The sequence below is a fragment of the Quercus suber genome, unplaced genomic scaffold (assembly GCF_002906115.3).
Source record: "Quercus suber isolate HL8 unplaced genomic scaffold, Cork oak 2.0 scaffold_858, whole genome shotgun sequence".
NCBI lineage: Eukaryota > Viridiplantae > Streptophyta > Magnoliopsida > Fagales > Fagaceae > Quercus > Quercus suber.
The window spans coordinates 63903-79535 of NW_027070288.1; the positions used below are offsets into that span (position 1 = coordinate 63903).

At 33.6% G+C, this 15633-nt stretch overlaps 2 protein-coding genes across 5 annotated transcripts; both read right to left on the reverse strand.

Moving 5' to 3' along the window:
• Window positions 1-222: 222 nt before the first annotated feature.
• Window positions 223-12479, reverse strand: LOC112006235 (uncharacterized). 4 transcript variants are annotated; one of them, XM_065767882.1, is made up of 3 exons: window positions 12257-12479; window positions 10752-10813; window positions 223-3386 (listed from the first exon to the last, which is right to left on the reverse strand). In XM_065767882.1, exon 3 carries the CDS (start codon window positions 1517-1519, stop codon window positions 281-283), a length of 1239 nt encoding a protein of 412 aa, XP_065623954.1. In that variant the 5' UTR covers window positions 1520-3386; window positions 10752-10813; window positions 12257-12479; the 3' UTR covers window positions 223-280. The 4 variants fall into 4 exon arrangements, with proteins under 4 accessions (XP_065623954.1, XP_065623952.1, XP_065623953.1 ...); XM_065767880.1 differs by having other exon boundaries at window positions 223-3580; window positions 12257-12476; XM_065767881.1 differs by having other exon boundaries at window positions 223-3659; window positions 12257-12476.
• LOC136065128 (uncharacterized) lies at window positions 3082-6338 on the reverse strand. Its single transcript, XM_065767884.1, has 3 exons — window positions 6030-6338; window positions 5052-5133; window positions 3082-3386 (listed from the first exon to the last, which is right to left on the reverse strand). The coding sequence occupies exons 1-3, from the start codon at window positions 6336-6338 to the stop codon at window positions 3082-3084; spliced, it is 696 nt and encodes a 231-aa protein (XP_065623956.1).
• Window positions 12480-15633: the final 3154 nt, after the last annotated feature.

Consider the following 15633-nt stretch of genomic DNA (forward strand, 5'->3'; position numbering starts at 1 on the left):
AAGCTCATCAAAGCTAAACAAGGTACACAAGACATGTTATGTGTAAATAAATTAAACAACCTTGTTTTCAAAGACCAAGAAAAATAGTGCCAAACACAATTTGTTTTCTTCCTTTTTTTTTTTTTTTTAGTTCTTTTTTTTAAAAGAGAAAACATATAAATCCTAGAATGAAATGCATGAATGTTATACAATGCAAATCCTAGAAAAAAAAAAAAAAAACCAATGAACAATGGTCACAAAAGAGTAGAGCAATGAAGCATAAGGACCAAGTCAGAAAGACTCAATTAGATCGACTCTTTTGCATCCAAAATCTTTCAGATGCACCACAAGCATTAGAGTTCCTATTCACGTTCGAGTGATTTCCAACTCCATGATTGGAATAAAGGTTTAAAGCCTTTACCAATTCACTAATGAGTGCCATAGGATCTTGTACTTGAGGCACAGACACTTTTGGTTTGTTTGCTCTCTTAGCAGCTTGAAGCTTGTAACAGTTAGGACGAATGTGTTCAGACTTTCCACAAAAATGACAAACCCAAGCAAGTTTACCATGCATCTTGTCCTTGGAAAGGGTAGACTCCTTAGGTTTAGACTCAACCAGATCAACCATAATCTTCCTAGAAGGTGAAACATCTAAAGGTTTGACAACCTCACTCACAGGGGGTTTGACAGTTTCACTCACAACCTCACTCACGGAAGGTTCAGAAGAAGATGAAGGAATAAAGTTCGTGGAATAAGGAGCAGACATAAAGATGCTTTCAACATAACCTAAACCAGATTTGTCATAAGGATACTTTTGAACATTTAGTATTTGATCAAGTTTAAAATTAGCAGATCTAGCAACAGATAAATCATGTTCCAAAGTTTTAACTTTATCAAACAAGAGCATGTTCTTAAATTTCACATGATTCAAAAGATCATTAGCATCAAATAATTTAACAAGCAAAATTTTCTTTGTAAGCTCAAGAGAGTCAATTTCCTTCAGGCCAAGTTCAACATTCATAGCATCCTTTGCTGCAACTTTGCAAAGTTTATTATAGGCCTTTTGAAGATCTACATCCTCAGAGAGTTCCCCATCAGAAGGATTCTCTTCAACAGACATGCTTTCATTGACTACAGCAGTAGCAGTGAAAGCAATGAAGTTTCTATTCTCGTCATATCCAGACTCATTATCAGAAATCTCATTATCACTAAGAGTTACAGCCATAATTTTACCCTTAGACCTCAAGTGAGTAGGACATTCAGATTTAACATGACCATACCTTTGACAACCAAAACACTGAGGACTCAAAGAATTGTTTGAAGATTGACCTATTTTTTCTCTAGGTTTTTCAAAGTTATTAACCTTAATGGGATCATTCTTCCTAAAATTTCTAGGTTCAGCAGTGTTTATATCTCTTGCCTTTCTATTGTTATTCCTAAAAAAATTTCTAAAATTCTTGGCAAGGTACGCAATCTCTGTAGCAGAGAGCTCATCATCAAATCCACCAACCTTAACATCATCAACTGACTTAAGAGCCATTGATTTGGATTTGTTAGCTTTAGGTAGGTCTAACTCATAGGACTAAAGAGATCTTACAAGCTCATCAATAGGGATGGAGTCCACATCCTTACTCTCAGTAATGGCAGTCACTTTGGGTCTAAAGTCCTCAGTTAAAGATCTAAGAATCTTCCTAACAATTTTAGGCTAATCATAGATTTTACCCAAATTAAAAGCAGAATTATCAATATCATTCAGTTTAGCATAGAATTCATCAAAAGATTCATCATCAGACATTTTAATGCTTTCAAATCTAGAAGTCAATTGTTGCAATTTATTAATCTTAACTGCCTTTGTGCCTTCATGCACAGTCTGGAGTATTTTCCAAGTAGTGTGAGCAATCTCAACATTTGAGATTCTCTTAAATTCTTCCATAGAAACAACATTAAAGATGGTATTCATAGCTTTGCTATTGAAACCAGCTACTTCTTTTTGAAAAGTTTGCCACTCACTCACAGGACTAGTGGGCTTCTCCCATCCGTACTCAACGAAATTTCAAACCCTCTCATCAATAGATTTCAGGAATGCTTTCATCCTTACTTTCTAATAAGCATAGTTATTCCCATCAAAGTGAGGAGGAACAACAAGAGAGTGTCCATGTTTCATGACAACAGGGGTCAAAAATCAGCTCAGAGATTAAAAGATCTCAAACAAGAGAGCTACCTCTGCTCTGATACCACTTGAACGGTTTTAGAGCCCTTAAACCAACCAGATTAACTTAGTTAATTAGCCAAGTGATTAACTTAGTCAATTTATGTAAATCTAGGTTATCATAATCACACAATCATATCAAGAATATAAAGCAGTAGAATAATAATTAACACAAGATATGATGACCCAGGAAACCACACGATAAAAACCTGGGGAGAATTTGACCTAACTATTCTCAAGGTAAACCTGAATCCACTATGCAAAAGAATTGAAGTTCGTACAAAAGGACTTATAAGCTCCCCACTTGACTTCCTAATGCTACCCATCAGTAGAACTTACTGACACGATCACGTGCAAGCTCCGAATCCGCGGACTCCTTCTTTCTTATATTCTCCACAAAATACAAGCACCCACGCTTGTTATTCTTTAAGCTTCAATGGCAGTAACTGAGTTGATCATCAAGGTATTGAAAAATTTCTCTACCTAGAAAACCCTAAGTTTATGTGAAGGAAAGCTCCTCAAGGATCTCACAAGAGATTCACAGAAACCGCAATGTATGAGTAACAATACAACCAGAGCAACTCTCAAAAACATGGCTAGGGTTTTGCCTTTTATACCTAAGGTAAAAATAGAAAACCCAAAACGTTTAATGAGTTAGGGCTGAGTTGGAAAATTCTGCAGAAAAATATTTTGGCTGACTTTCGATCGATCGAGTCTAACTTTCGATCGATCGAACCAGGCCGAAATGCACCAATGCATCTGTAGCCTCTCGATTCCAACTTTACATAAAATATATAACTTTGAGCAAGTCTAAACAAGACTAAACATGTTGTTTTGATCATGGTTTGCCAACATTACACATTAGAGTTCTAAATACATCAAATCCTAAGTCTTTAGAACCTAACACTAGTGTTGTAGATAATCGATACATTTGCAGTGTCTCCACGTTGTAAACTAGCATTCCAAGTGGTGTAAACTGCAGAAGAAATTGAGTTGTTGTTAATTCTGACATGCTGAACTGTAGGATCCCATTCCTGGTTCACAAAAGAGTCGAACTCAACATGAACAATTTGGTTCTGAGATGAATCACTGTTTGTGGTATTGAATAGGCCCAGAAAGCCACCAACAGAATTTGGTGGGATCTCCAGCCCAACTGGAGCCAAGAAGAATGCAAGCCCATGACCATAATTAGGACTGCCTGTGTATCAATAATGAAGGAGAAACGAGCTGTGAAGTCAGCAGAGAGGTTTTCTGAATAGTCCCAAAGTGGCACCCTCTCAAAATAGGTGGCCCAACCAACACGGCATAGAAAATTGACTTTATTCATCTCTATGGCTCCATCGGAGATGAATAAAGTCAAATTTCTATTTGATCTGAACTTCTATGTCAAGTCTATATGAATAAAAATGATAACCATTAACTTATGTCCTGATGATGTCCAAGTTTCAATGAAATAGAATTATATTTCTTCCTGCAAATATAGAGAAACTTTCTACAAATTCATCGCCTGCAAAATAGGGTCAACTATGAAATGGAGTGAAATTTAAAATAATAAGGTAAAACGCATCAATACGTCTAATACTTTCTGATTGTTTTGATCAAGTATTTTGGTCCGAGTTTGTCTCTATTGATTGCCTTTATACTATCCTGGATGTTTCGTTTTGCATGGAATATTTTAATTATGTTAATATTTGTGTTTGACATATTTTGATAAAAGCAAGTAAAAAAAAAAAAAAAAAAAGGTACAAAACAAATTGTGTTTGAAATATTTCAAGTATTTTTCAAATAAAACGCTTCAAGCATTTTATATCAATTATCAAGTGTTGAAGATCAGTTTCTAAAATTAAAAACAAAGCTTTTTTTTTTTTATTAAAGAAAAAGTGTTGAATATAAAGGATTGCCGGAGTTTTTTTTTTTTTTTTTTTTTGAGGATTAAAAAAAATTGACCCGGGTTTTTCCCTGTTGGAATCGATCCACATATGTAGACATGGGCATCCAACTCCAAAAATATAAATATAAACCAATGTTTTACTTTCCTCCATACATTTCCATAAGTTTCATTTTTGGTCATCTAGTTTTTTAACATCCTCTTATTATTGTCTCTATTATCCTCTTGCTAACAAAAAATACTGACATGACTAACGAAATTTTAACATGACACACTTAAAAATGACATAGTTATGAAAATAATTAAAAAATATTTAATTAACATTAAAAAAGCTACATAAACATTTTAATGCATAAAAAAATCCGTGTCAAGAAAAAATCTTTGTTCCTCAATTTGAAAAAAAAAAATAATAATAATAAGAAATAACTTTTTCCAAATTTCTCATGTCAAATGTTCAAGTCACTTTTTAGTTAATCCATATGAATGAATCATAATAAGGTACTATCGGAAGATGGGTGTTGTAAGTTGTTTAACACATTTTTCATGTGTGACTAAGTTTCCAAATCTGTATCTTCTGGATTGAGGTGCGATTTTAGACTTTAGTTTAGCTTAGGATATACTATAGTTTGAATTTGGATAATAATCAATTAGACATAAATCACCAATCACAACTTAAAAATCTAATAATAGGTGACGACTCACTTAAATGAATAAAGAATAAATGAAAAGATATATATGCACATAAACCCACTCCAAAATCACATACAATTCATAAATAGCAAATAATTTGTGTTGCCAAAACTCTAAGTCGAGAGGACCGATGTTGAAATTCAGCATCAACACACCTCACACACCACCACATGCTACTAATAGAAAAGAATCTACCACACATCCAATGCATGTAATACCACCTCCACTAATAGGTTCTACTCATTCACATGTGCTAGCCACATGCCTCACAAATCTACCATGCACCAATCAAAATCCTCTTATACAAATGTAGCCACCCATCACACAAGCATATACCCACGTCAATTGTAGCCATATCAACAGAGCCCTATCATTAAAAAATATATATAGAACAGTCAATTCTACACATATTTTTATTATATTCTGATATAACTAATTGTGTAAGTAGTAGGAAAAAAGAAAATAGTTAATTTATATAAAAAGTAATAAGCAGCCAATTAAAATCTGCTACCTAGAACAATTGTGAAAATATACTTATAGAACTAATTGTGAACCTGTGATCCTAAAATAACTACAACTTACTACCACAACAGTAATCATGTCTCACCGACACGTGCGTCTAGGGATGGCCATGGGTAGGGTATGGATCGGGTATACCCATACCCTACCCGAAAAGTTTATCTATGGATACCCGATTATTAATACCCATTACTATCCATACCCGAATCTTACCCGAATATATTATCCATGGATATCCATACCCTACCCGAAACCCATTTATTTATTTTTTAATCCAAAACATTTTAATGTAAAAACTAACCAATCTTAAAAAAGAAAAAACATACATCTTTGACGTCAAAAAAAAAAAAAAAAAACAAAGCTTTGAATATCACAGAAAATATCTCTCTCTGTTTCTTTTAGATCCAAATATTGAAAAAAAAAAAAAAAAAAAAAACAACAAAAAACAAAAAACAAAAAAATGAAAAAACAAAGCTCTGAATATCACAGAAAATATCTCCCTTTCTCTTTCTATTAGATCCAAATATCGAATTCACAAATTTAGAGACTATTCGGATATGATTTGATGTTGATGAAGATGAGCGAGTACGAATTCGTGGGCGGCGAAAATGGCGGCGATGAGGACAAAGTGACGGAGTGGGAGGTTGGGCTACCGAGTGTCGACGATTTGACGCTGTTACCGCAGCTGTTGATACCACCGGAGCTGGGTTTGGCGTTCAGTATTTTGCCAGAACCCTATAGGACCGCTGTGGAAGTCAACCGCACGTCGTAAACAACGTTCTCAACTCTCCGTGGGGTCAACCACTTGACGGCGAAGGGGTCGCTGTTCGAAACGACGGATCCAGATCTTGACCCGGACCAGGACTTGATGGTTGTGGAGGCGGATGAGAACGAGATTATCAATCGAGACGGGTTCGGGTCGGATCCGAAAAGATCGAGAAAAGACGATGAGTGTTGTGTGGAAATAGAAGTAGAAGAAGCCGATTCAGCACTCCGTAACAACGAGAACAACGATTCAGCCGATTCACAGACGTGGTGGATCAGTGCTACCATGATTGACTAAGAGACATGCTTAGATGGGTTGGGAAGAGAAAAGAGTAGGTCAATGGCTCTGGTCTGGAGAGGCAGAGAGAGTATGAGTGATGGTGAGAGAGGTTTATGGTTTTTTTTTTTAATATGGGTCGGGTATGGATAATATCCATACCCTACCCGAACAATTCGGGTAATATCCATACCCTACCTGCTTAAACTCTACCCATGAAGAACCGGGTATTACCCGAAACATTTGGATCGGGTAGGGTTGGATATCCATTACCCAATGGGTATGGCCATCCCTACTCCAAAGTACGACGAATGTCAAAGTCATCCAAAGTAGATGGTGGAGGAATAGCAACAGCAGCAGCAGCAATATGATCAACAAACGCCTCACTAAAAGTAATACCCGTAAAAGAAGAAAGGGGTGCGGTACCAAAAGGCTCAACACGAGAGTGTTTAGAGCTCTCTCTCATATAAGCAACCCTCTGCCTAAGAAAGGAGGCACCTATGGGAGCAATTATGTGTAGGCTTAGAAGTGGAGAAGTCATCTAAACCTAAAAACAACAAAATCCTATGAATGAAAACAGGATGAAAAAGAGCATAAGCGGTAGAAGAACTCCTATAAACTTCATTCACAGAATGAAGAAACAAATGAGTGATAGGCCACAAAGAATGACACACTATCCTAAAGAAAAGATAGTGTAACTCAATAAGCTTGGTAGTGGTGATTCAAGGAACAGACCCCCACTGGATCGAAGACCTAGTGATATAAGACATGAGGTTGTCCAAGGGAGGGGACTCATCATAGGGATAAACAGGGTGCTGCACCAACGGTACCCCAAGAGCCTCAGCCACTACGGTAGGAGTAATGATGAACTCTACATCTCATATCCAACTCTTTACTAAAGTGTTGGAATCATAGACGTGAATAGAGAGGTTCGAGTAGCACTCTTAAATTAGGGTAGCAAGTGGTGGAGGACCAATATCCAACAATATTAGCCAGCCCCTACGCTCAAAATTAGCCCTAATGGCTGGATCAAGCTCATCTAGCAACACTTTCCGCTCAGACCAAATCTTTCTCTTAACGTTTAAAGACTCATAAAGCTCTCGATTTTTCTCACTTGGAAACAAATCGCTTAAAGGGGAAGGAGCAGAAGAAAAGTAGGAAGTTCTTTGGGCTCTAGTCTTCCTAGGCATGGTGCTAGGGTAAGGACAAGCCACAAGGACTAAACCAAAAAGAGCAAAAAGAAAAACCAAAGGCAGACTGCAAGTTAGCACAAAAAAAAAAGAAAAAAAGAAGAAGAAAGAACAATCTATATGATGCATGAATAGAGAAATGTCATAATGCATGCTCTAATGCAGTGATAATAAGTTCAATTTGAGGTTAGAATCACAAAATTGGCTTTAGCATAGAGTTTAGAATAAAAACCCCAAAGTTTTGAAAAACCACTTGTTCAATTTGTACCAAATTGACCAATTGATCATCGCACAAGCTAGAAAACAGTTTATTATGATCAAATTAATCAATCCAACAAGCCAATTTCATCAATTAAACTCAATTTGAACAAAATCCCCAATTCGGGTATATTCAAGCCCTAGAATTTTCAATTTCTCACAATTCACCAAATTGATCAAATTAAAACATCAAGAACATGTTTATAACATCCCCCAACAAAAACCCATTGATCAATTTTAAGAAATATGGCTTGAATCATCAAAAACCCCAAAAATTCTTAGGTTCGAAATTTCCCAAATAATCCATGATTTTATGCATGAAAAATGAAAATAAAAGCAAAAGAAAGGGTAAAAGTGTCTTACTGGCCTTGGGAGAGAGAAAAACCTCACAAAAAGAATGGAGGAAAATGACAAAGAAAACTTGATTCGAGCATTGACTGAGTTGTATGGAGAGAGAAAGTGTTTGAAAACTTTTTGAAAAGTAAGTTGAACACATAAAAATCTTATTTTTAAAAAATTTACATACGATTTTCGATTGATCAAAATTTAGGTTCGATCGATCAAAATAGACCGAGGCTGACCAAAGAATTACGACAAAATTCTAGATTTCTAGTGAACAGTGGTGAGATGGTTATNAAAATAGAGGCAACTCCCCCTATGAAGAGAAACAATTTCCCTATAAAAGTATGGAAAACAAAACAAGTTTTGGGAAAAGCAATTTTGGGAAAAATTTAGAAGGTGGGGAAAACTAAAAAGACACATTAGTTGAGGATACATATGAAGAAAAATATTTTCTTTCAATATATGCAAACTTGACACTATGTGACCCATAAACAAATCTCAATAGTAGAGAATATTTGCACATTTATTATCCACCATATCTCAAAAAAATATTTCCATTTTTCAGTAGTTCACACATAAAAAAAAAAAAAAAATAGCATATACTAAAATGTACAGAACTCAAAATTAATCAATCAATTTTTAAATCAAGTTGAGTACCCAATTTAGCAAAGTGTATGCGTGATGTGTGTAAAAACAATGAGAGATATGACTGCAAAAATGCAAGATAGATAAAGAAAACAATATAATGCATGCTAATCCTAACAAAAATGAAGCATGAAAAGATAGATTGATCAAGAAACTAAAAACTGAAAATTTTCCAATTTCGATCGGTCAAAAGGAATCGAGCCAGGAATCAAGAGAACCCAAGACTTTTAAAAGAAAAAGCCATTTTTCTCCTTCACAATTCGATTGGTCGAAAAACAGACTCGATCGATCGAATTTCAAAGAGGCAAAATGTCACATCCCAAACCCGAAACTCGAATTTGTGACCATGACCGACATGTTAATATCAAGCCTAAACCTGGTATTAACAAGAATCAACTAAACTTTGTAAGTTTTTACAAAAGCTTCCCTCTTTCTTTTCATTCTTGTTTCTTTACTTAAATGATATAACTTTTCACTTGATCTTCAAAGCATCTACATTGTACTTAAAGAATAACATAATCCATCTCTTAATACTTTAAGGTACACAATTTTCATTAAATCCTAAAATACACAATACTACAAAGCTAAACATCAAATTGCTAATTTGGAATCTACACATAAAACCAGCTCCTTCCAAAACTCGACTAAGACTCTCTCTACTCTAAAATAAAATATGTTGACTGAAAGAGTGGAATGGGTGAGCCACACAGCTTAGTAAGAGTAAGATACATAAAAATTTAATAAAAATGCATGTAAATCAAATCATTTCATTTTATAAATGTTTAGAAATGAGAACATCTTTTCATGCACAGTATTTTATACTATTAATAATAATAACTCATATGCTTTTCATAGATAAATAATTGTTCTCATTTTTCTTATCAGAATAATATTACCAAACCTTTCAGATTGAACTTCTTTCATTTCTTACGAAGTCACCAAACATAATATTGATTATTTAAAATCATATACATACACACATACATACATACATACATACATATATATATATATATTCTCATTAAAAAATAATCATTTTAACTTAAATTAGATAATTGGTAATTTTGTCTTAAACTAGAAACATCTTGACAAATAAGAAAACTTTTCCTTATAAACTTCTTTTCGTAAAATATTATAACTTTCACAATCATAAAACTTAACGTTTCATAAGAACAAATATCTGATAACTTTTTAACATAAACTTGTACTTTCATCAGAAGTTTTATCTTTATAGAACACTAAAACATTTTCATCCGATTCTTTATCTTTAAAGCACAACAGAATTTCAAAAACCTTTATCTTTAAAGAACAGCTTTTCTTTCCATCATAAACTTCCTTTCATGAGAGCTTTTAACTTTTCATAATACATTTAAACAATTCATTCTCTCATGATTAATAAAATAATATAGCTCATCATAAATAACATATTGGTTAGTCCATATTTGATAAATTTGTACTTATTTGGGAGGCTTCTAGCACCATTGTGCTAGGCATTCAGCATTTCCCACAATGCTAGGTATTCCCGGGATCACATTATACTACATATCTTCAACCATAGGGGTTGACATCCTGCACAAGTTGGCCGTTACTAACAAAGGTAGGTACCACAGAGCCAGTCCCACTTTAAATGGCCAATTAGATAATATTTCCATGGAAAGCCAGTAATTTAACCCTTACTGGCCGAGTTCAGATAACCAGAGGACATAACCCGAAAACATTTCATACTTATACATCATACTAGAATTTATAGTTTGCATAACATTTCATAATTAAAGCATTTCCATTGCTTTCTTTAAACATCATGTTTGTGAAAATTAGTAATAACATCAATATGCTTAAATCATATACATAATGTTTCAAAAGCTCACGAATATATCTTTGTCTGAAACATGATTATATGTCATACCTCTAATAAAAAATATTTTAATGCATAATATAATTTAAAATAATCTCATGACTTACTAAATATCCATATAACTTATCCCTTACCTGAAAGTAGAAAAACCGAGAGCCTAAAGTCGAAGGAGCTCAGACTTGGGGGCTGATAACACCTAAATCAAATATCAAAGCTTGTTACTATTAATTATTCCTTATTATAGACTTACTCATTCATCTTAAAACCTATATTTTAGAATCAAGGAAATCCTAATCCCACCTCAACAAGGTTCCCCAAACACAAAATATATTCATCAAACAACATGATGTACCAAATCATAGAGAAACTATTATTTTAATGTTCATATTCAGATCATGTTAATCAGCTTTAAAATTACTTTAGAATATGTTTGAGATTGGAAGCAATGGTGCATACATAAACTTACACAAAGCAACATATAGCATGAACAAAACAGTTTTATAAAAACAATAGTTGAATAGTTTAGAACCCCTCCCTTGAGTACTAAACCTTGAACCAAGTTATACAAAATTAATCTATGATCTAGACATACCAAAAGATAAGCATATTAAATTATAGCTCAAAACATTCACCCTAACTTTAGAATTAAATCCTCAAATTCAAAATTATCATTTACTATTTACTGCTCATTTCAGTAACATATGTGATCTAGACATACCAAAAGATAAGCATATTAAATTATAACTCAAAACATTCACCATAACTTTAGAATTAAATCCTCAAATTTAGAATTATCATTTACTGTTTACTACTCATTTCAGCAGCATATGCCTCATTTGTAAAATGCAAATGGGCTATCTAAACACATCAAATCTTCATGCAATTTTACAAATCCACTCCTCTTTATGTCTAGTAAATACCATATTAATTTCAGGGTTAAAGCATAAAGTCACGATTTATTAAAAATCATAAAAGACAACATGCTCAAATCTGTCCTGACAAAATTTTATGCAAATTAGAAATTAAACCATTATTTTAATATTGATCCAATGACTGTGAGACCACTTCCATTTGAACCATATGTGTCTTAGCATTCATAAGAACTACTCCTAGCATCCTAATTTACTGTATACAATTTGATATATAATTTATCGTGCATAAACACAAAATCTATCACAGTGACAGCTTTACAACATTTTCTTGTAACTTCACAAACAATTATCAAACGATGGTATTTTCACATAGGGGTTTGTATACACTCATTAGACATGTTGAAAACACTTATATACAATCATTTAACCATTTATAACAAAATTAAATACAACAAAAATCCCAGCAATAACATTAGTAATACTCATCCTAACTTTTTCTTACTTCCTTAATCATATACAATTATTAATTAGTAAAACCCTAATCTACCTTAAACAAATCACCAACACAGTTTTAAAACTTCTTAAAACAGCATATATATATATATATAGAGAGAGGGAGAGAGAGACTTACAAATTCATGATTTCCTAATTTTACAAACCACAAATTTCAGCTTCTAACAATCATATTAGAGAATATAGAAGTGAAACTAAAGCAAATCATACCACCATTAAAATACCCATAATAGAAAATAAACATATATACTTACCCACAACTGAAACTGAAATTGAAATTTTAGTAAGAGTTTGATTCCTTCTTAGAGAAAGATATATGGTTTCGGTGAGAGAAGGAGGGCTGTTGGTGAGAAGTAAGGTGCTGCCGTGTTGGAATAAGAGAAGAACAAAGAGATAAGAACAAAGAAAAATGAATAGAGAAAGAAGAATAGGAGCTGAAGCATCTGGTGTAGCCAAGAAAAGATAAGGGAGATTGACTTGGGTGGGGCACATGTATGCCAAGGAGAATAGTGAGTTGATGGCTCACCTTACAACCTTTTAAAATTACTTTCCACCCTTCCCTTATAAGCTTATATTCTATAAAGACCCAAACTATAAAATAACTTGGCATATAAACCCTTACCTTAAACACTTAATTAAACACCAACAACTATATATCTAATAACTCAACCACTTGATATAATTTTGTACATACTTAGTATACATTATAATACAATTAGTCGTTTAATTATTTATAATCTTTACAATTCTTATTCGATGGCATTGTAAAATAATATGTTTATTAAATACTCTTCTATTAATTATAAAAAGAAAGTGGCTTAAAATAGTAATTAACCACTTAAACACAGTTTAATTATAAATTTGGGTCGAGGTGTTACACAAAAATTTTGAAAAATTCTAAAAAAATCTTATGCAAAATCATTTGAAAAACTGTTTTTATGATATGACATGAATGTTCATGACTTCAAATGATCTTCAAAACCAAATTTTTCAAAAAGAAATTCAACTTTAACAAATTTCCTCACTCTTATCTTTTCTCACACCCCAAAAATGCATTAAACACTTCAAGAAATTTAATTTTGGTAGGCCACAAAACATAACATACAATCACATGTACAGAGTTTAACAAAGATTTGCTTGTGACGTGTGCAACTAGTAAGTGTATAAGATACTCACAAAATGATATGGTAGACAGAAAATAAGCACAATTTCAATAGTATTCATCATATAAGTTTGAAAGTGACTATCACATAAAGAGTTACATCATATAACTGTTAGGATTGGTACCCTTAAATCCTATTGTAAGATGTGTTAGGTTCTAAAGATTTAGGAATTTATGTATTTAGAACTCTAATTTGTATTGTTGGCAAACCATGATCAAAACAGGTTGTTTAGTCTTGTTTAGGCTTGCTCAAAGTATGTTTATTTGTAAAACTGGAATCGAGTGAGTGCAGATGTATTGGACTAAATCTGTAAGGCTCGATCGATCGAAAATTAGACTCGATCGATCGAACCACGTACAGATTTATTTTTCTGCAGAGTTCCAGTTCAGCCCAAACTCTATTTAAACGTCTTGGGGTTCAAGTAAAATACTTCTATATATAAGGAAAACCCTAGAACGTTTTTCGTGTTTTCTAGGAGATGTGGGAGTTATTGATGGATATAAAGATAAATGCAGCGGAAAATAAGTTTTAAACGGATCTACTTCATTCGATATTGATAACACGTACAAAGTAAATTTCAGAATTAGAGAAACAAGTGATCGTACCTTGAAGCGGTGAATTTCAAAACAAAGATTGAAGCACTTGGGACTACTTTTAATCTTCACTCCAATTCCACTAACGCCCAAGATGTGTGGTCTCTCGATTGGTAACAAAGGGATGACTTGTGAGTGACAAAAACTCACATGCATACCATTTTCATGATGTTTTTCTCACCTATATATTTCTGTACGTTTTTCCCTTTGTATCTAACCAATTTATCTAATTGGGCCGGCCTTTTGGGCCTTACCAATTGGGCTTAAGTGTGTGGCTTGGAGTGGGACCAAAAGGGACCAATAAGACACTAGCTCCAATGGGCCTTGGGCTTTTCTGTCAACTCTTGACAAGTCCAAAGTTACCATTAACTATTTTTAATACCACTATATAAAAATTATTGACTCTAGGTCTTATCTATAAATTATATCCCAAGACTTTATTATACATGCAACCCCTTCTAAATATTCGTAGTAATACAAAGTCATTAATGTAGACTGCCACTTTGTAAATTACTACATCTTAATCCTTGAGTACCCGGTTTAATCCTTTAATGTTATTCATTATATATTTATGAAATCCAATTCCATAAATATATACTTTAGTCTTACTAAAGTGGTTAGGCCTAACTCTTTGAATAACAAACCCATTAAACTTATCTCAAGGGAATATTTTATATCTCCGTTAAGAGACTATGAATTCCATCTTGAGAATACATGTTCCATCAACACTAAATGTGGCTGCCCAACATACTGAGGTTTTGACCATAACTGTAGATCTCACTCCTGATATATCAAAGCAACCTACACCTCATGATCAGGTTCATTATTCTCTCAGGATTAAGAGTTCATGCAAATACAAGTCGTGAGATTTATTATTCATTTGACAGTCTTTAGGAGAATAATAAATCTCACAGCGGTCCAGTTCAATATGTCTTAACTCTTAAAACATATTAACACATCAACTAGAAGTCTCTACTTCCATGATCAAGACAAATCATCGTAGTTGATATGTTATAGTCTTCGCAGATGAAATGCCCAATTTCATCACCGACTACGAACTATAATTCTGAGTTTACAAAGAACTTGTGATTTATATCTTCTGTGACTCTTCACATAAATCACATACTATGCATCTCATGGACTATATGATAATGTCTGAATATTCATGTTACCATTATTTCAGATAATAATAAAACAAATTTATTAAACATAATATTAAGTCATACATAATGTCAAACACAATGTCACACTTAATATTATACATAGCATCTTGTTGAAATTTAGACCCCTTAAACAACCAGATTGCGTAGCCTAGATTAATTAGCCAAGTTGTTACTTAGTCAAATTAAGAATTCTAGGTTAAAACAATCCAAACAATCATATCAAGAATATAAAGCAGCGGAAAATAAATAACACAAGATATGATCACCCAGGAAACCACTCGGTAAAACCCTGGGGAGGATTTGACCCACCAATCCTCAAGGCATAACAGAATTCACTATGAAAGAATTGAAGTTCTTACAGAAGGACTACAAGCTCCCCGCTCGACTTCCTAATGCTACCCACCAGTAAAACTTCCTGACACGACCACGCGCAGGCTCCGAATCCACGGACTACTTCTTTCTTGAATTCTTCAATCAGCTACAAGCTCCCGCTTGCTTTTCTTTTAATCTTCAATGGCAGCAACCTTGTTGATCATCAAGAGTAGAAAATATCTCTACCTTGAAAACCCTAAGTTTATGTGAAGGAAAGCTCCTCTAAGATCTCACAAGAGATTCACATAAACAGCAAATATGAGCAACAAAGACTTAGAGAGGTTTGGGTACAAACCAAAATAAATAAAAGGAGGCACAAGAGGCACTCTAATCTCTCTCT

Bases quoted from the DNA above. Each gene is read 5' to 3' on its own strand.
- LOC136065128 (XM_065767884.1), bottom strand. From the start codon at position 6,338: ATGGTAGCACTGATCCACCACGTCTGTGAATCGGCTGAATCGTTGTTC. The intron at 5,134-6,029 runs GTCCTATAGGGT...TTTTAATGATAG, and splicing joins TGCGGTTGACTTCCACAGCG to GGCTCTGTTGATATGGCTAC. The intron at 3,387-5,051 runs GTGCATGGTAGA...ATTGATACACAG, and splicing joins GTATAAGAGGATTTTGATTG to GCAGTCCTAATTATGGTCAT.
- LOC112006235 (XM_065767882.1), bottom strand. From the start codon at position 1,519: ATGGCTCTTAAGTCAGTTGATGATGTTAAGGTTGGTGGATTTGATGAT.